The following is a 21987-nucleotide window of genomic DNA, read 5'->3' on the forward strand; positions in this document are numbered from 1 at the left end:
CATCATAAAATTATCTCATTGTATTTATCAACCCAACGCATTTGAACACGTCGTATTTGAAATTTTCATTGTTTTAGCTTGAAGCTGCCTCTAGACAGAAGAAATATTACCTCTCTGTGTGTGTGTGAGAGAGAGAATGATTCTTTGGTGTGAAGTCCTGATCAGGAGTGATGGATGTTACTAATGTAGGATGTGGTATGTTTTGGCCAATACCAGTTTATTGAAATTACTTTCTGACACTTATGGTGCCAGAATTTTTCCAATTCATGTATTTCCTATAGATTTTTTTAAAAAATGGGTAAAGGATATCAGTGGGGTGAAAGTGAGGACTGCAGATGCTGGAGATCAGAGCTGAAAATGTGTTGCTGGAAAAGCGCAGCAGGTCAGGCAGCATCCAAGGAGCAGGAGAATCGACGTTTCGGGCATAAGCCCTTCTTCATTTCCTGACCTGCTGCGCTTTTCCAGCAACACATTTTCAGCAAAGGATATCAGTGAACCAGATTAGTTTTTCAATAAGTGAACAATAGTTGTTAGGGTATCCCATCAGCTACTGCAGTGGGATTTGACCTTGTCTCCCCAGAGCATTAGGAGAAAGTGAGGACTGCAGATGCTGGACGTCAGAGTCGAGAGTGTGGTACTGGAGAAGCACAGCTGGTCAGGCAGCATCCGAGGAGTAGGAGAATCGATGTTTTGGGCAATCCCCAGAGGATTAACCTGGCCTCTGAATTACCAGTCCATTTGTACCACTGGTTCCCCTGTTAGCATACCAGCAGCATAGATATAAACTGTACACTTCATAAACAGGTGCATTCCAACCTCACTCCAGAGAGCAGATGTGGATTTATAAAGCATCTTTGATTTTAGTAACCATTATCAAATGCCATTTCAAAAGCAGCATTTGAAACTTTTGACAAAGTCTTTAAATTATATCACCAAATGTATACAAAAACAGTCAGCTGAAAATGATCTTAATGAACACACGAGTTAAAATAGGAGCTTTGATGCCCCCTGTGGGTGGTCTAATTCTGGTCCAGAATCTATAGGTTTGAGTCTCACTCCAGGATGTGTTGCCCCTGGAAGATGCTTTTGCAATGTGGCCAAACAGGTGAACATTAAGCCTGTAAATTCTCCCAAAATGCCTAATGGCAGGCAGTAGAATTGAGGACTTTGTCAAACCACTGTAATACTTGGCCCATAAGTGTGGACCAGCATGCTGGCCATTCATGGATCTACAAACTAGTTAAGACCCTGAGGTATTCCGAAGTTGTGACCCCTTGGTGGAAGCAGTGTTGTAGTTATAGTTGATCGAGCTGTTCGGATATGCTGAGACAGGTGGGACCTGAATCAGGATTTCCTGGATCAGCAGTAGTCCTGCGTTATATAAGATGGAAAGAGTTTGCCTCCGAAGTCACTGACAGAGCAAAACAGAGACACTCATCATGGGATGATAGCTGCAGGAGTTGGGCATTTTCCCACAGATAAAGGATTGATTAGTAACACAATCACAGGATGAGGGCATCGCTGGTTAGGTCAGTGTTTATTGCCCAGAGGGCAGTTAAGGGTCAACATATCACTGTGGGTCTGGAGTCACATGTAGGCTAGATTGGGTAAGGACGGCAGATTCCTTCCCTAACGGGCATTAGTTTTTCCAACAATCAACAATGGATTCACTGTGATGATTAGACTTTTACTGAATTCAAATTACACAATCTGCTGTGGTGGGATTCAAATCCTGTCCCCAGAACATTACCCCGGTCTCTGGATTAACAATCTAGGCCATTACCTCCCTATCTGAATCATAAGATCCTAGCTTCAAATGCCACTCCAGGGACCACTATCCAAGTTGACACTTCAATGCATTACAAAGGAAGCAATACTCAGTTCTGCTTGCTGGCTCTCCACTTCATGTTTTTTTCATACATCCACAGTATGTGGGTGTCACTGGTTAGACTAGTATTTATTACCCATCCTTAATTGTCACAGTTAAAGAGTCGGCTGTGTTGCTGAGAGTCTGGAGTCACATGTTGGCCAGGGAAAGATGGCAGTTCCCTTCCCTAGAGGATGGAGTTTTCTGACAATCAAGATTGGTTTCATGGTCATCACTTGACTCTTAATTCCAGACTTTTTAAAATTTGAATTCCAACATCCGTCGTGGCAAATGTTGAACCTGAGTCCCTAGAACATTCCGTGTGTCTCTGGATCAACAGTCCAGCAATTAATACCACTAGCCTGTCACCTCTCCAGCCTCTCTTCTGTACTTGCTGTCACCAGCAAAGACAGGAAGGAAAGTCAGTGGAAGATCAGCTACTTACTGATTCTGTGTCACCTGCACAGAGAATCTTTCCGATTGACCACCCTGTTAGTGATACTTTATTCATTTGTGGGATATGGGTATCACTGGCTGGGCCAGCATTTATTGCCACTCCCTAATTGCCCTTGAGAAGGTGCTGGTGATTGCCTTCTTCAACCACGGCAGTCCTGTTAGGGTGAGAATTCCAGGTTTTTGAACCAGCAACAGTGAAGAAACAGCAATATATTTCCAAGTCAGGATGGCGAATGGCTTGAAGGGGAAATTGGTGGTATTCCTATGTATCTGCGGCCCTTGTCCTTCTAGATGGAAATGATTGTGGATTTGGAAGGTGCTGTCTGAGGATCTTTAGTGAATTTCTGCAATGCATCTTGTAGATAGTACACACTGCTGCTACCACTGCAAACACTTTGTGGGTGTTTTGGGACTTTTGGGGGCAAACTTGCCTGTTGCCCCTGTGTACTTTAAATGCTGCTTAATAGCATATCACCTCGATAGATTACATTCAGGATTAATGAAACAAACTGTCTTTGTGAATTGGTGGATCTTTAATTTGTTTAAAAACAAATTCAGGTATGTTGTGCTGACACTACAAATTATAGATTGCTTTGAATTTTCCTGATACAGAAATCATGATTGAATAGTGATTCATGCAAACTTGAGGTGACGGAAATAAATCTGCTTTGTTCTTATCACGGACACACTGATGCAAGACAATTCAACAGATTATGAACAGAAAAATACAAAAGTATCAATTAAAATAGACACTAGGAATAGATGAAACAATTTTTTTCTCCTCCTATCTGCTGAACAGCTTTGTAATTGCTTATTCCCGATTTCACTAACATTGTACTCGCTGCTCTAACATTTATCAGACTATAACACAACCTACACAATAGAAAATGTGGTTACCAAGTGGCAGGAGAGAATCGCCTGCATCATTTTCTCTAGAGATGGGAAAAAGCTCTTCCTGCTCATAAGAATAATGAGAGGGCACTGATTTAAAATGATTTGCAAAAGAAGTAAATGCAAAGTGCAAAAAATCTTGTTCGCGGAGTGGTTCCGGTCTGGAATGCACTGCCTAGAAGGGTGTGGAAAGCAGTGTGAATTGGGGCATTTTGATATTTCTATTTAAATAGAGATAATACCCAGTGTTTACATGTAGCTGTAGCACTCATTTGAAGAGCCGGTGCACGCACAAAGCCAAATGCATTAACAATCGTGGTAATACTTCGAGGCAGTTGGACCAGAGGCAGCGTCCTGCTTATTATTTCATGGATTTAAGACAACTTTACAGCACCAAATACTGATATTTCAGTAATGATTAGATCGAGGTAAAAATACATTCCACTCAATCTGATCATTCATTACATAGCATTTTTAAACAGCAATGATGGATTGCATTAACAAAAAATCTAAAGCACTATTTGCGCTTTTGGAGAAGATTTGTAGCTCGGGTTGTAAGGTTGCTCGCAGAGTTGGTAGATTTGTTCTGTTTCATCATTCCAGGATAACATCATCAGTGAGTCTCTGGTGAAGCGCTGGTGTTCTGTCCCACTTTCTTTTTAAGTTTCTTGGTCTGTTGTGGTGGGTGATATCACTTCCGGTTCTGTTTTAGAGGTTGGTAAATGGGGTACAAATCGACATGTTTGTTGGAGTTCTGGTTTGAATGCCAGGCCTCTAGGAATTCCTGTGTATATCTTTGTTAGCTTGTCCCAGGATGGATGTATTGTCTCAGATGAACTGGTGTCCCTCTTCGTCTGTGTATGGATTTTAGTGACAGTTTGTCATGTCTAATGGTGGCTAGTTAGTAATCATGTATCCTGCTGGCTAGTTTGCTGCCTGTCTGTCCAATGGAGTGTTTGTTCAGTCCTTGCAGGGTATTTTGTATATGACATTTGTTCTGGTTGTTAGTACGGGGTCCTTTAAATTCATCAGGAGCTGTTTCAGTGTAATGGTAGGTTTGCGGGCTACCATGATGCCTAGGGGCTGGAACAGCCTGGTCATCTCAGCTATCTTTAATGTACGGTAGTGTGGCTAGAGTTTCTGGGCATTTTGAGTCTTGTTTAAGCCTGTTGTGTAGGATTTGGTGGGCTGTGCTTATTGGGTACCTACTGTTCCTGGATACAACATATAGGTGTTTTTCCTTGGCTTTTTGTAGTTCCTGGGTGCTGCAGTGCATTGTGGCTCATTTAAACAATGTCCTGATGCAGCTCCATTTGTGGATGTTGGGATGATTGCTCCTGTAGTTGAGTATCTGGTCATTGTGTGGCTTTCCTGTAAACACTGGTCTGCAGCTCTCCCTTGGCTTTTCGTTCTACTGTGATGTCTAGGAAAGGTGTCTGTTCTTGTTTTCTTCCTCTTTGGTGAAATTTATACCAATAAGGATGTTGTTTATGGGCTTGTTTTAATCTGTTGTGTTTCATGCTGACAAAGGTGTCATCCGCATAGGGGACCCCCTAATTTTAAATAGTAAGAATCATTTGACTACTGTTCAATTTATTCATTGTCTCTAAACGAACCAGCTTGTTTATGAAAAACTAGCCACTTTGTGTCCGACACAAAGTAGGCTGTGTGCAGGAAAATAAATGTACCAGAATGAAGGAATCTAGCATTTCCATACATTAATAAATAGTTGAATAGTACTTTACAATATTCTGTCTTGAAACAAGTTTGTAACCAGACTAAAAATGCAAATAGGTCAGGTGGAGTTTTACTGTTAGATTATTTCCCTAGTCTGCACCAGGCCATTATAGTTTCATTTTTCAGCATTAGGGATTTAAATGCCTTTAGATTTCCATTTGAGCATGGTTACATTGGAGTGCTCTCACTCCAGTATTATAGTGTCCTTTTCACTCCTGTAACAGGTTAAAATAAGATTCAGTTTGAAAAAAACAAATTAAACAAAATGGTGTAAATACAGAGGAGATCCACATGTTTGAAGACAGACAAGCTCATGGTTCAGATTGAGAATCACCTAAACTACACCTTCACTTGGTAAATGTCAGTAAGATGGTTGTGCTCAATTTAGCCAGGTCCCTGCATGGAAGTAACACAGTTTTGAGAGAACTTGCAGAAAGAAAAGTTCAGTGGTCTACAGATCTGCTGCAGTCACAGTATGGACATTACAATGATGGCACTTCAGTGTTGATGGGCTTGTTCCTGAGTGACGTCACAAGGGACCGGTTTACTCATAGATCCAGTCAGCAGCACAGTCATTCCAGCAGATTAGCTCCTCTGGCTGAAACCAGAGAGAGATCTCACGTACAGCACTCTCCACAGAATCACTGCCATGGATTACATTCCTGCATCACACAACAAAATCAATACACAGAGTTAAATGCTCGAGTCTCTAAAACTGCATCACAGAATTGTTACAATATAGAGGGAGGTTATTCTGGCCATCAAGCCTGTATCAGCTCTCTGGTGAGCATTAGTAATTAAAGCCATTCTTCCATGTAATCTCACACATAGTTGATCCTAGGCTTAGCTGAATAGAGGCAATCTTCAGCTGCTTCATCAACTACCTTCTCACCATCATGAGGTCACCAAATGATTGTTCAACACATTTGTGACTCCTCAGATAGTAAAGCAGTCCATGTCCAAAAATACAACATTATTTGGACAATACCCCAGCTTGGGTGTTGACAGTGGCATATAACATTCTTGCCACAAAATGCCAGGCAGTGACCATTTCCAATAAAAGATGATTAACTATCACCTTTTGACATTCAATGGCATCATCACTGAATCCTCCACTATCCTGGGATTTCCATTAATCATTAGCCTGGATGAGTGTCAGACGGTGTGAGTAAAGTGTTAACAGCTGAATACAAGGGATGACCTAGAATCCGATTAATTACAGCAGGGATAATTACAACAAATTAAAAACAAGATGGTTCTGGAGACAAATCAAATGGCTGGCAATAACATGACAGGTGTAAGAGTTGTTAATTTGGTTGGACCCTGGGCATGTGACTCTTATACTAATCATGTTCCAAATAAACCTGTTGGACTATAACCTGGTGTCCTGATGAAGGGCTCATGCCCAAAACGTTGACTCTCCTGCTCCTTGGATGCTGCCTAACCAGCTGTGCTTTTCCAACACCACTTTTTTTGACTAACCTGGTATCACGTGACTTCTGATTTTGGACCACAGATGATGGTATGTTTACCCATATTAAAATCAATTTACCTGAATCCATTAATATTGTTGTAATTAAGTTTCCAGCTTCTCTACTTACAATGCCATTATCTGTATGTCAGTGGAAAACATGGATAAGTGGCTTTCTATCCAGCCTGAAATACCAGGGGGTGAAGATATAGGTGATGTTGGGAAAGGACTGACAGGAACTTTTCTTCTGGAAAGAGACCAAGAAGCAAACTATGAGGTGTTTAACATCAACGATTTGGAGAACTAGGAGCAGGAGTACACAATTCAGCCCTCTGAACCCACTCTGCTGAGTAATATGATCATAACTGATCTCAAAATTTATTACTATAAAAGAACTGATACAGGGAGATTTCTTGTTGTGGGTAAAAGCATATATCAATAGAAGATAGTCACTAAGGAATCCAATGGGAAGTTGAGGAAATCCTTTACTCAGAGTGGTGAGAAAGTAAAGTTGTCTGGAACTTAGAGGTTGAAGTGCATATAAGGGGAGACTAGATAAGCAGATGAAGACGACTGGAATGGAGACATACAGTAATAGATATAGATGAACCAAGGTTGAAGTTGAATACAGTAAAAATGCCAGCATTGACAAGGTGGGCCATATGATCTGTTGCTGTGCTGTGTATACTTTGAAAACATATGCAACAGCATTATCCATCGTTACTGAATACAGTGCAAGGTTGAGACCCTAAAACATACCCTTGCAGAACACCATTATTCCTGTCCTGCCACTTGGGTTACCTGTCTCCTACCACTCAATTACTAAAGAAGGAATGTATCTATCAACTGCCTTCTGGAAGTCCATATGACATTCATTCATTCCTTCAAATCATTCAATCAGGATCCAACCTTTATGGATCCAGTGATCAACTGAAAATGTTCCATGTAATGAGACACTAACCATCATTAACTTGAAGTAGACATTTCTGCACACTTGTGTTAGACAGCCTGTCTATCATTCTCTGGTCTCTCTCACCTTTTTCAAATAATGCAGGAAACACATTTCAGCTTAAAAACAATGAATTGTTTGGCTGTTTCAGAAGATATTGAATCAGACCCAAAGAGTGTATTCCATTCAGCAAAGAATTAGTCTCAGTTTCTGCTAAAACGTTTGAGATCAAGAAAATGCCCACCTGCCCACTTCGACACAGAAGTCTCCTCTGATTGTGCCTGGCGCAGAATCAGCAGGGTTTGTCTCTCCCATCATGGCCCGAGTGATTTTGACCACATCCAGTCCTTGCCATACCTGAAAATGATGAGGAAATGGAAGTCAGTAACAGTAGTATTATCTTGCGAAACAAACAAGACAGCAAGTTTTGAGAAGATTTGCAGCTCCTTTTGAGGCTTTGGATGTAGATTTATTCGCTGAGCTGGAAGATTCATTTTCAGATGTTTCATCACCATACTAGGTAACATCTTCAGTGAGCCTCCACATGAAGGCTTCCTCTGGAGCCTGACTGACGATGTTACCTAGTATGGTGATGAAACGTCTGAAAGTGAACCTTCCAGCTCAGCGAGCAAACCTACATCCATAAACAAGACAATTTCTCAAACTCACGTTTCTGTGCTGACATGCAAACTTTGTACAAAACGTTCTATTCTGAAAACTATTTAAGTGCAATAATCAATATATAATGAGACAGATGAAATAATGACTGATTTCTTGGACTATAAAATCTTACACTACTGTTGTAGAACTCAAGGCTAATGTAATACTATTTATCCAATTTAAAATTCTTCCCCTTGACATAATTTTCGCTTTGTTTCTTTCCTCTCAATATGCCCATATACTGGGCCAGGTGCTTCATTCTCAACAGTTGGCCTGGACGATGGAAGACTTCACTCTGGCCTAATCCACTGTTCAATGAGCCTTTTTCCAACATGGATCACTTGATAGCGATCTGGAACAAGGATCTCAACAAATCTCTTAACTTATAGTCAAGGATGCTGAGCAAATTATAAATTCCAAAATCATTGCCATTCAACTCTTGTAAATATCAAAGACCTGTGCTAACCTGGAAATTCTGCTCAAATTAGTTTGTACAAGTGATGAAATCCGAAGATAGGAACTTTTCACGTTGACATTAGTAGAGGCATGGTTTAAAAATAAAAATCAGCCAATTGTAGGAGTTACTTTTATGGCATTTTTAATAAGTGGTCATTTAAAAAATTGTGAGCACTTTATCATTTGGATTTCACTCTACTCTCTACCACAAAATTCACTTTTAGTTCCGAAGAGGTCTTATTGAACTCAATGTTAACTCTGTTTCTCTCTCCAGAGATACTGCAAGACCTGCAGAGTTTCCCTAGCCCTTGCTGTTTTTATTTTGTTTTCAATGCTTTGGAATAATTCCCTGCAAGGTATTTAATTTTAATCATTCATTGTAAAAGCCTGTCTAAAAGAGATGCACGCACTCAAAATGTGTTGCTGGAAAAGCGCAGCAGGTCAGGCAGCATCCAGGGAACAGGAGAATCGACGTTTCGGGCATAAGCCCTTCTTCAGGCTTATGCCCGAAACGTCGATTCTCCTGTTCCCTGGATGCTGCCTGACCTGCTGCGCTTTTCCAGCAACACATTTTCAGCTCTGATCTCCAGCATCTGCAGACCTCACTTTCTTCTAAAACAGATGCACAAAATGTTCTGCTCTGTAGCTGTATCAAAAACATTTAAAATCAGGCACTGGGTGAGGTTATTATTTTGAGGATTGCTGTTAGGGTAAGGATACTTGCTATAATTATTAAAAGGTGCCTTTTAATTATTTAGATGAATTTGTTCATGTTGTTCACAAAAGCTGCTCAAGAATAGTCCAACTCTTTATCCTTTATCAATTTTTAATGGTCAATATTAGTGTTTCTATGCTTGACATTATTAAATATTAAATATAAATTAGGTCCTATTTTATTCCAACTTTCATGAGGCTGACACACAAAGATACTACACCAATAAGCAATAGAACTTTGATCCTACAATTTATTACTTAATTATTCTCAATTCCTATCACATTATCAATGAGAGGCAGGGAGGAACTGTTACATCCCTCTTCCCCAACCTCAATATTAAAAACATGGTGACAACTCAGGGGGGTTTTGGTCAACTTATAGTGATCTAAGTGTCACTGGAGAAGGAGTCAGTCAGCTGCTTCTTTTACCTCAAAAAAGATGCAGATTGCTTTGACAAGGAGGAGGAGCAGAACAAGTGAATTAAAAGGAAAGTATAGTATAAATGGAAAAAAATACATTTTGTCAAAGCTTTTCATCTTGCGCTCATCAGGACAATTTACATGAATAATAACCTCAGGAGAAAAGCAATTTTTATAATTTGTAAGAGGAGCATGTTGATTAGTAGGCAAGTGGACTTTGATGGTCAGAGAAGTTACTGTGGATAATGCTGATGATTAACAGTTAACTGTCAGGAGTTAAACTTTTAAAACAGACAGGTTGACATTCATTGAGAAGAGGTTGGGGGTTGGGAGCTGGATCAGCATTTATTTCCCACCCCTAACAGACCAGAAAACAGATAAGAGTCAACCACATTGTTGTGGGTCTGGAATTACATATTTTCAAAAATTCATTCATGGCTGGCTAGGCCAGCACTTCTTGCCCATCCCTAATTGCCCAGAGGGCAGTTTAGAGTCAACCACATTTTTATGGGTTTGGAGTCACATGTAGGCTAGTCCAAGGAAGGCATTTTCCTTCTTTATCAGACATTAGTGAACCAGATGGGTTTTTCTGACATTCACCAATATAGTCAGTCATAGAGACGCACAGCACGGAAACAGACTCTTTCAGCCCTACTCGTCTGTGCCAACCCAGTCATCCTAAACTAATCCAGTCCCCATTTGCTAGCACTTGGCCCATATCCCTCTAAACCGTTCCAATTCATATACCCATCCAGATGCATTTTAAATGTTGTATTTGTACCAGACTCCACCACTTCCTCTGGCAGCTCGTTCCCCACACACACCACAGTCTGTGTGAAAAAATTGCCCCTCAGGTCCTCTTCCCCTCTCGCCTTCAGCCTAAGCCCCTCTAGTTCTGGACTCCCCCATCCCAGGTAAAATACCTTGTCTATTTACCCTATCCATGCCCCTCATGATTTTATAAACCTCTAAGGTCACCCCTCGGCCTCTGATGCTCCAGGGAAAAGCCCCAGCCGATTCAGCCTCTCCAGCCTCTGCCTATAGCTCCAACCCTGGCAACATCCTTGCAAGTCTTTTCCGAATCTTTCAAGTGTAACATCATTCCTATGGTGGACTCTTAATTCCAGATTTTATTTTACTGAATTCAAATTCCACCATCTGCCATAACATGATTTGCACCCAGGTTTTCAGATTATTACTTGGGTCTCTGGATTAACAGTTCAGGAATAATGCCACAAGACTGCTGCTTCCCCTGTATAGGCCAGACCAGGTGAGAATGTAGACTTTTCTTCCCTAAAGGAAAATTTGCAAACAGGATCAGTTTTTACAACAATCAGCACTAGCAATAGGCTAGTGTTTTTTTAAAAAATTCCAGAATTTTACTGAATTCAAATTTGACCATCTGCCATGGTAGGATTCTAACCCATGACCCCAGAACTCGTTGCAGAGAGTTCTGGGTTACTAGTCCAGTGTCATTATCAATATATGCCTGCCTCCCCATGACTTGGAATGGTTAATTCTTCAGGGCACTGCCTTTATATTGGGGTGAAACGGGTGTAGTGCAGGTACATGTTCTTTCTGTTTGTAAGGAGTAGGAATACATGTGTAACAATACATGTAGCTAACACTGCACTGTAGTATCTTAAAGTGCATTCTAAATTGGTTGTTAGCGCAATTCTTCGCAGACTCAGGATTATCCAACAAATGTTATCCAGTTTGAGAATATCCAACGTCTCTAACAGTGACAGTTCATTGGCAAAATGATCAGCACTGTCTTCTCATACAGTATAAACGATGATTTCCTCTGAACTTGGTATTCCTGCAAACTGTCCTGATGAGTGCCAGGTAAAAGGCTTAGAAAATACTAAATGCTTTAACATACCATAGCGACTAGAGGGCCGGAGCTCATGTATTTCACCAATCCATTATAGAAAGGACGATCTTTGAGGTCAATGTAGTGATCTCTGAGCAGGTTTTCCGAAGCCTTAAAAAAAATTCATGTTGCAGATTAGTCCCAATCTATTAAGCATTGTAGCAAAATATAAAACCTTTTTGAGCATTATAAAGTATATTCTTGAACAGCACAGCAGCAAAACGTATATCAAAATACTCAGTTTTTTATCCTAAGCAATTTTGTACAACCTACTTGATTTCTCTCCAAGTTTAAGAATTGTCACTCATTACTACATATCACAAATTGAAGCACTGTCTATTGGAATGAATTTACTGAAGTATTTAATACTGGGAAACACTTACAAAGATAAGCTCAGTGTTGTGACATGCATAGTGTGAGTAGTTATCATAGAACATGTTGAATGTTACAGCAGCATCCAAGGTGACACCTGGCCCCCTGACCAAAATCTCCCTTCGACATTCTTTCGGCCTGTTTGTGGGATGTGGACATCACTGGCTGGACCCGCATTTATTGCCGTCCCTGGAGAAGGCAGTGCCCTGGGACTGGAAGATGCAAATATGCTCCTGTTTCAAGAGGCTATAAGGATAAACACCAAAACTTCCAAATATGTGGTTTCTGCACAGTGTGTTTAGGAGAGAACCTCCCATTGGTGAAGGATTGGGAAGCATGAAATAATTAGTAAGAAAAGGAAATGGTGTGCAAATAGAAATATTCTCACCCAGCGAGAATATCAGATCTGGACTGTTTGGGAGTGTGGTCAGTGTAGATTCAAAGGAGATTTTTAACAGGAAATTAAATCATTATCTTGAGTGAAAACATTTGCCCATCTCTGGGGAAAGCATTGGCTCTAGGTGACTCCTTCAAAAGGGCCAAAGGAGTGAAGGGGTGAATGGGCACATTCTGTGCTGTAATCTCTTCCTCTCGGAGAGACATTTTCCATACAAGATGGTGCTAGTCTGCAAGCTAATCTAAGCATTGTTCAGGCTGAGCAGATTAACAATGTGTTGGTAGAGGATTTTCCTGCAGGTGTGGGTCATTTTTCACTCAGTCTGTGTACAGTAATTACATCCCAGCCAATGTGTCCAGATCAAACTCTGAGCCGATAAACCCAGAGCCATAGATTGTTGTTTTAGGCAAATGTAAGGTGGATATCCCAGGAGTGATGCAGCTGGTCAAACCACTTGGCTTTAAGTGAAACAAAATTTATTTACTCACCACCGAATGAAACACAAAAGAAAACAGAATTTAGAACAAGTATTTGAAAATCCGAACAGCATGATAACCCCACAACTTAACAAAGGAGCTGTTCCAATTTCTTGTATCATCCCATAAACACACCTCTTACCAAAAGGTAAATTCAAACACAGGTTTTTACAGAGAGGTGTTAGAGAGATGGCAGAGGGAATCAGCCAGGGTTCACTGGCTGAAGCATGGAACCTCTTCACTGCAGCAGCTTTCTCTCCCACGCCCCTCTGCAGTTTCTAACGGCTACAACTAAACCAAAGTAAAAAAAATCCCTGAGCTGGGAGAACTGGCCACCCCCCTTTCATTGTACAAGTGTTTTGAAAAAAACCCTAAAAACCCTTTTCCCGCTTGTTGCCTTAGGCAGTATCTGTTAGCCATCATCAAAGTGGCCTGATCCTAGATAAACTGGAACCTCTGCTTTTTACAACCCCTCCTGAAAAAAAAACCAAGGACAACATAACCTTGTTGAAGCAGCAGCATTGTCACACACTGAAGAAACAGTGATACAGTTCCAAGTCAGGATGGTGAGTGACTGGGAGGAGAACTTGCAGCTGATGGTTTGCCCATGTATCTGCTGCCCAAGTGATGGAGGCCGCATGTCGGAAGGTGCTTTTGGAGCATTACTCAGTTACTGCAGCGCATCTGTAGATGGCATGCAGTGTGCTGTGGCCTTGTGTTGAGTTTCTCTAGTGTTGTGGAGTTGTACTTGTTCTGCCTCTGAATGGAAAAGGTAGGTATAAAGAAAATATTTCCCTTGACTGGAGAATCAAGAACATGGGGCTACCGAGACTAGGAGAAATACTTTCAAAGTATGGTTGAATCTTTGAAATTCTCAGATAGGTATGGATGTTCACTGCCAAATATATTTTGGGTTCTGGGTGAATTAAGAGAAATGGAGAATGAAAGTAAAAAGGCGGAAGTGGGTACTGCAGATGCTGGAGATTAGAGTCAGAGCCTCATTCCTGGTGAAGGGTTTTGCCCGAAAAGTTGATTTTCCTGCTCCTCGGATGCTACCTGACCTGCTGTGCTTTTCCAGCACCACACTAACCTTGAATGATAGAAGAAAGCCAAGTTGGGATTGGACATCAGACAAGAACAAACTTAATGATGAAGCAGACTACCAGATTAAATAGCCTGGTGCTGGTCCTTTTCTTAGAAAACAAAGGTATTGACCATCACTCAGCTCAAAAAACATCAATGTCTTGACGAGAAACTCTGTCCATTTTAAAAGATGCTTTTTTTTCATGATCTCCATGCATACAGGAATAGTACCTACTTGTACTAAATTACACCTATATTTCACCAGGTCAAGGAACACGAGTACTGTACCTGCAATATTTTCATTCCAACCAGTTTAAATCCCTTCTGCTCAAACCTCCGTATGATTTCTCCGACCAGCCGTCGCTGAACTCCATCTGGTTTGATAGCTACAAAAGTGCGCTCATGTATCCCAGTAATTACTGACAAGTGAACAGAAAATGCAGAAATTTTAGAAGTTGCACATTTGTAACACACCTTTCACAAACCACGAGAGCATCCAGAGTGCAGTATCAAGCATGCTGGCAGTGTTGTAATGTGGTAAACATGGCAGACAAGTTGTACACAGTATGGTCCCACAAAGACTAACGTGATAATGTTTTAGTGAGGCAACACCCCAGCTAGGCTCAGTGCAAGCTGGAAGAACAGCATCTCATTTTCCATTTAGGGACATGGGCTGAATATAGAGTTCAATCATTTTAGAGCCAGAACATCCCCGACATCTTTCACCCACCCTCACACCCCAGGCCCTGTCATGACATGGGCTTTTTTCAGCACAGGAAAAAGTGAGGACTGCAGATGCTGGAGTTCAGAGTGGAAAAGTGTGGCGCTGGAAAAGCACAGAAGGTCAGGCAGCATCCGAGGAGCAGGAGAGTCAATGTTTTGAGCATTCCTGATGAAGGGCTTATGCCCGAAACATAGACTCTCCTGCTTCTTGATTGCTGCCTGACCTGCTGTGCTTTTCCAACGCTACACTTTTCAACTATGGTCTCAGCATAGAGTCAGATGTACAGCATGGAAACAGACCCTTCGGTCCAACTTGTCCATGCCGACCAGATATCCCAACCCAATCTTGTCCCACCTGCCAGCAACCGGCCCATATCCCTCCAAACCCTTCCTATTCATATACCCATCCAACTGCCTCTTAAATGTTGCAACTGTACCAGCCTCCACCACTTCCTCTGGCAGCTCAGTCAACCTATTTCCTACTAATCATTGTCCCCATGAGAACCAAAAATAGAAGTTGCTGGAAAAACTCAGCAGGTCCAGCAGAATCTGTGAACAGAAATCAGAGTTAATGTTTAAGGACCAGTGACACTTCCTCTTCACGGATGCGGCCAGATGTGCTGAGCTTTTCTAGCAACTTCTGTTTGTTTCTAATTTACAGCGTCTGCATTTCTTTTGGTTTTCATTGTCCCCGTTATCAGCTTTTCTTCTTCCTCGACTTATTATCAACAACCCCATGGTCTGCCTAACTTCCCTTCTCTCTCTCTCGCTGGGCTCCATCTCCACCTATCTGCTCACTCTTTTCAACCCAATCATCTGCATAAACATCATCTTTCCCTAGTTAAAGCAGTTCTGAGGAAAGGTCACTGGACTTGACACATTAACTCTGCTTTCTCTCCACAGATGCTGCCAGATCTGCTAAGTTTCTTCAGCAATTCCGGCCTGTTTCAGATCTTCAGCAATCTCAGTTCTTTTGTTTTATTTTAATGTTTTAATGATGTTAATCAAGAATAAATATTAGGCAGCAAAATATGACAGATGCTTGAAATTTGAAATAACAATATCAAGTGTTTTCTGTTTCTAAAAGGAGTCATATTGGACTCAAAACATTAACTGTCTATCTCACACCACATACGCTGTTAGACCTGTTGAGTGTCTGTTTTTATATCATAGAGAACTCCCCTGTATCTCCTTCAAACAGTTCACTCTTCTACATTTAGCTGAGTTGGTAAATGGGGCATATGGAAGATGGTACCTCTGAGGGTACTGCACTCCCACAGTACTAACTTTCAAACAGTGAAGCATTCCCTCAGTACTGCTCAAGTATTAGCCTTAATTTTGATCTCCAGTCACTGTTGGGAGCCTTGAACGCATAAGATGAGCCATAATTATTAGACTTTGTCCACTAAGAAATACTTGGTTGCTAACAATCACGTTTTTAAATTGATCTATTCTACATGTAGTGATCTGGATGAGCAGGGATTAGGCCATTCAGCCTCTCAGATCTGTTTGCTCAGCTTTTCAAATAGGTCACAAATTAAATCCATTTACCTGCCCTGGATCATGAACACATTTTATAAGTTAAACAGTTCAATTTTGAAAATTTCAATGTGAGTTATACAGTTTTCGCAGCATAGAAAAAGACTATACAGTCCATCAAGTCCACAAAGGTCATAACACACCTCTATTCTAATTCCATTTCCAGCACTCATGACCTTTAATGCTAGGACTTGTTAAGTGCTCATCTTTATTCTTAAATGTTTTGAGGGTTCCAGAAACCCACCAGTTTCTGAGTGGCTTTTCTTTTTCTCTGAATCCCCTGCTCATTACCTTAAATGAATCATAGAATCCCTACAGTGTGGAAACAGGCTCTTCGGTCCAAGTCCACCCAGACCCATTCCCCTATCCTATATTTAGCCCTGACTAACGCACCTAACCTACACATCCCTGAACACTATGGGCAATTTAGAACGGCCAATTCACCTGACCTGCACATTTTGGACTGTGGGAGGAAACCAAAGCACCCGGAGGAAACCCACACAGACACTGGGAGAATGTGTGTGTGGAGTTTGCACAGTCGTCAGAGGTTGGAATCGAAACTGGGTCGCTGGTACTGTAAGGCAGCAGTGTTAATCACTGAGCCACCATGCTGCCCTAAAGGGCTGTAAGGGGAAAGGTTTCTCCCTATCTCCCTCATAACTTTGTACACCTCAATCAGTACTCCCAAGTTAGTCTTCACTGCTCAAAAGGAAAACAATCCCAGCCAATCTAATATCTTTTCATAGCTGAATTGTTCCAGTCTAGGAAACATCTTGGTGAATCCCCTCTGCAGCCTCTATAGTTCAGTCACATCCTTCCTAAAGTGTGGTGCCCAGACCTGTCCCAGTACTCCAGCTGTGGCCTAACTAATGTCATATACAGCTCCATTATTACCTCTGTTCTGAGGAAGGGTCACTTGACCAGAAATGTTAACTCTCCACAAGTGCTGCTCGACCTGTACATGCTGGAACCCAAAGTAGACAGGCAGGAGGCTGGAAGAAAACAGCAAGCCAGACAGCATCAGGAGGTAAACAAGTCACATAATTAAGATGTAACCCGTCCTGAAGAAAGATTACACCAGAAATGTCAACTTCTGCACCTCCTGATGCGGCCTGGCCTGAGTTCTTCCAGCCTCCTGCTTGTCTACTGCTGAGCTTTTCCAGCAATTCAATCATAGCCTCCTTGCTCTTCTCGAGTGCAATCATATTCTTGCTTCAGAAGATTTTCCAGATTTACCAGCCTTTGTGCAAAGGAGGGATGCCTCCCATTACTGTGCGACCTTGAATAGCCTGTAACTTGAAGGCTATGCAGGAGCAAACTACTGCAGATGCTGCAAAGGTAATGGCCCTTGCTTGCAGTGTAGGTGAATTAATATGGTTCATTACATTCTCAAGCAGTGCAGAATGTAAATGCACTGTACACACTGGGTGTAGATTGATTGCTCCTCAATGCTCTCTCATTGAGTTGGCTGGGCCTCGGCCTCCCCTCCCTAGTATTCGGCCCCTCAGCCCCGGTCTCACCCGACTGGAACAAGTAGGCAAAGGCGGTCAGCGCCACACAGATCATCTCAGCCGTCCCGACACCTTCCACCGGAGAAAAGGAGGGCCGCGCGCCCTCGCACCCTTATAGCACCGCCCCCAAGGAGCGCGCACGGCGGCCCTGCCCTCCATGATACATCCACACGGAGCGCCCCCCGGCGGTTGGGAGGGATGCGGTCACACTGATATCGCCACAGGGAGCGCCCCCCAGCGGTTGGGAGGGATGCGGTCACACTGATATCGCCACAGGGAGCGCCCCCGGGCGGATGGGAGGAGTATGATCACACTGATACCGCCACACAGAGAGCTCCTCATTGGCTGGAAGAGATGATCCCACCGATGCCTCCAAGTCGAGCATCCTCTGGCGGTTGGGAGGAGTGATGATTACCGATGCCACCACACCGAGCGCCCCCAGGCGACTAGGAGAAGTGACGATCACACCGATACCGCTACATCGAGCAACCGCCCCGCCCAACCCATGGAATGCTGTTCATGCCCCCGGCGGCTGGGAGGAGGGTGGTATTACTGATACTGCCACAGCGAGCGACATTGGCGGCTGGGAGGAGTGCGGTCACACTGATGCAGCCACACCGAGCACCACCCAACGGCTGCGGGGAGTGCTGTTCATGATACTAGCACACCCAGCGCCCTCCAGCGGCTGGGAGGTGTGCGGTCACACTGATACAGCTACATCGAGCGTCCCCCCGTCGGCGAGGAGTGCGGTCACATTGCGAGGGTCACAGCGGGCGCCCCCCGATGGCTGGGAGGAGTGCGATCACATTGCTAGGATCACAGCGGGCGCCCCCCGGGTGCTGGGAGGAGTGCGATCACACTGATGCCGCCACAGTGGGCGCCCCCCGGTGGCTGGGAGGAGTGCGATCACACTGATGCCGCCACAGCGGGCGCCCCCCGGTGGCTGTAATGAGTGCGGTCACATTGATGCCGCCACTGCGGGCGCCCCCCGGTGGCTGGGAGGAGTGCGATCACACTGATGCCGCCACAGCGGGCGCCCCCGGTGGCTGGGAGGAGTGCGATCACACTGATGCCGCCACAGCGGGCGCCCCCCGGTGGCTGGGAGGAGTGCGATCACACTGATGCCGCCACAGCGGGCGCCCCCCGGTGGCTGGGAGGAGTGCGGTCACACTGATGCCGCCACAGCGGGCGCCCCCCGGTGGCTGGGAGGAGTGCGGTCACACTGATGCCGCGACAGCGGGCGCCCCCCCCCCGGTGGCTGGGAGGAGTGCGATCACACTGATGCCGCCCCAGCGGGCGCCCCCCGGTGGCTGGGAGGAGTGCGATCGCACTGATGCCGCCACAGCGGGCGCCCCCCGGTGGCTGGGAGGAGTGCGGTCACCTTTCCCCCGTCCCTCGGCGGGTTTCCCGCTCGCTGTCGATGGTTGTGTGTCCGGAGAGTAACTGAACGGCGAGCGACTACCACAACTTGATTTAATTCCTTTATAGGTTTATCCTTCAAGTCTCCCTTATACCTCCTTCGGTTAATGATGTTGGGATAGTACAGACCCTCACAGGGTGGCGGCAAACCGCCTGGAGTTAGTGGAACTTTACAAAATGTCAGTGGAATTTTAAATATATACACATGCAGAGAACAATTTTCCCAAGGAAATGGCTTTTGATTCGTATTTTCTGTTGATTTTTAGTGTATTTTCAGCGCTCAGGAGTTGGTCCGTTCTGTTCCACACCAGGTTCTCCAGCTCTCAGAAAGGCCAGGCCTTTGGTTATTTGGGGGTTTGGTTCCGGATCAGAAGTTTCCCTAAATTCTTGGTGACTGGGTAAGAGCATCATGTTTAAACAGATGAGGAGAAGTTGGCTGCTAATGAGGTCCATACCTGGGAATTGGTTCCAGCAAGTTTGGAAGTGACCTTCTGCTCAGGTGGATGGCAGATGTTGAGAGTTCACTGGGACCTCATGGGGGAGACTGTCAGAGTTTGAATTGGGTTTTGGACTGTGGCTTTTGGTGAGAATGAATCTACCTGTTGATGTTTCAGTACGAAGATGTGAAAGCTTCCTGCCTGACGTCCCTTATCAGCTCTCGGCAGTTCAGAGAACAGGAAACTAAGCTATAAGTATTACTGCTTTTACCTGAGTGAGCTGTAAAGGTGATTGATCAACATGAAATAGCTCTTCGGAGGCCAGCATCCTATCACCAATCACCGTTTATTTACAATGCACCCTTTGGCAGTAGCGCCGCCTTTCACTGAGTCAGAAATTCAGCATCCCAGTAACCTGATGAAATGCTTTTGCCCGAAACATCGAATTTCCTGCTCCTCGGATGCTGCCTGACCTGCTGTGTTTTTCCAACACCATTCTAATCCCAGTATCCCTGACATTTATCCTTCTATGTCAGCCAGATTTCCCTGACTGGACCACGTTAAAACCCCCATCAGGGAACTCTTATTCGCTGAGGTCCAGCTGGCTGACATCAATACAATCACTACAGACACCTTTGGAAAATGAACTGAAAAATCATTGTCCCATGCCTGTGGAACAATACATTGTGAAAACCACTTAAGTAATCTGGCCAATCGTGTTACTTTTATTTATTTATTTCCTAACTGTTTGTATGTCCTTTCTGTGATTAGGGCTAAAAACAAATGCTTTTGGGTTTATAGCATAGATGATTTAGATCACAGCAAACTTCTGTTAACCTGCAGCAAGTTGGGCTAAGCCATGGCATGTTCACAGCTGTCTTTTTTTCTTTTTTTATCTGTGGCTCTTTTTCTTTATTTGTTGTTTTCTTTTGGGTCTGGAGAGTGGCAGGTGAAGGAGGAGGCCTCCAGTGGCGAAGGCAACATGAGGACGAGCTGAATGCGGTTCCGCCTCAGCCCGGGGTCTCCCAGTGTGCAAGGAGAAGGTCCTGGACTGACTCCCCAGGCTAGGGCCATGTTCTGGGTCCGCAACTGGGCTCAGGCACCTGATGGAGGAGAGGTGGTGGTCTTGGTACAGTTTTACAGTCTCCCAGTGTGGCGATCTCATGCAGGCGTGGCATTCTTGCCCTGGCATGGAGATCTTGTCCCCGTGTGAGGGTCTTCCTCATCTTTGGCTTCCAGGTGTTCCAGATGCTTGGCAGGCGGTCTTGTCTAAGAGAGCTGGTCTCGGCCTAGGGTGGGTGATCTTCGGCCAATGGTATGGGAATGGTGGTCTCGCCCTGGCTGCGTCCTCCAGGTATTCCATCGTTCCTTAATTGGCTTCCCCTTAGCCATTATCTGAACTGTGATGAACGTTGTCTTAATTTTATGTTTTTATCTTATTTAGTATGACTTCTGTCATTGGTGTAGGTGCTGTAGTGGGGCGACTTACAAAACTTTTCACTGTATTTTTTACGTAAGACAACACGTGACAATAAATTTATTTTCTATTCCGTACTCGTCTCGTCTATTCTAGCCTAGTCTATTCTATTCTACCTATGGGATCTGGAGTGTAAAGGTTGATCAAATATTCCAGTTGATCAAGAGGTCCACATAATCAATGTAAAAACACACACTAAGTAATAGAAACATAATGTAGGGGGTATACATCTCACTGTTATACTTTATATACAGCATAAATCAATTAAATAACAATGCAACTTTGCCTTAAATAACACTAGCCAGCACAGAGTCTTCTCACTGGCACTCTCAGCTAACTACTCGGACTTCGTGGAGATTGCAATGATACAGTAAATTTCCAATATTTACCGTATATTGTTTTTGCCAGTTTATCATGAGTGCCAGTTCATAAGGTACCAGTTAAGACAAAGTTGGCTGTACTTTATTGTTTACTATTGCTTGACTGAAGTTTTTGTACTGTTAATAAATTGCTAAGTCTTTTGTTTAAGCTCCAAACTGATGACTGGAGTTGATTTTTTGTAAAGTCTGGGATTGGTTCTTCTAAAAGTCTGGTTGGAACCATTGAGGGTCAATTTTGAGGATCTTTGAAGGTTTTAATTTTTCTTTAATGAATACAGAGTTAGAAAAGCTGATTTAGATTGGCTATCTATCCCTCTGTTGCAGCATTACCCTCAATTCACATGCTGCTGATTAGTGTGAACAACCCAATTTAAGGATTCAAGTTTGCACTTGTTTATAATTGCAGGATGCCAAAATATCCAAATATTTTTCTTAATCAATAGAGAATTCAGGAGGTCATACCGGAAGCAGTACGAGGTTTAACCAAAATAAGCATCAACTTGGGTGTGGCTACAATACCCGATGATATGCATACCTCATACTCTAAATAGCATATGGATTAGATCTATGCCTTACACCTCTGCCATATCCACAAATGCTAGTGAACAATTAACCAAATGGAGGAAATGGTTACACGAATATCCACATCACTCTTTTCACTGTTGGGAAACCCCAGCAC

General features: G+C 43.4%; 1 protein-coding gene across 2 annotated transcripts; it reads right to left on the reverse strand.

The window, feature by feature from the left end:
• Nucleotides 1–2835: 2835 nt before the first annotated feature.
• Nucleotides 2836–17802, reverse strand: nme3 (NME/NM23 nucleoside diphosphate kinase 3). 2 transcript variants are annotated; one of them, XM_043712058.2, is made up of 6 exons: nucleotides 17605–17802; nucleotides 14111–14241; nucleotides 11504–11605; nucleotides 7616–7728; nucleotides 6553–6669; nucleotides 2836–5613 (listed from the first exon to the last, which is right to left on the reverse strand). In XM_043712058.2, exons 1-6 carry the CDS (start codon nucleotides 17648–17650, stop codon nucleotides 5496–5498), a joined length of 627 nt encoding a protein of 208 aa, XP_043567993.2. In that variant the 5' UTR covers nucleotides 17651–17802; the 3' UTR covers nucleotides 2836–5495. The 2 variants fall into 2 exon arrangements, with proteins under 2 accessions (XP_043567993.2, XP_043567994.2); XM_043712059.2 differs by lacking the exon at nucleotides 6553–6669 and having other exon boundaries at nucleotides 17605–17753.
• Between the last annotated feature and the right edge of the window lie 4185 nt (nucleotides 17803–21987).

This window comes from Chiloscyllium plagiosum, unplaced genomic scaffold (genome assembly GCF_037043375.1).
Source record: "Chiloscyllium plagiosum isolate Xiang-an unplaced genomic scaffold, Cpla_swu_hap1 HiC_scaffold_20, whole genome shotgun sequence".
NCBI classification, from domain to species: Eukaryota; Metazoa; Chordata; class Chondrichthyes; order Orectolobiformes; family Hemiscylliidae; genus Chiloscyllium; species Chiloscyllium plagiosum.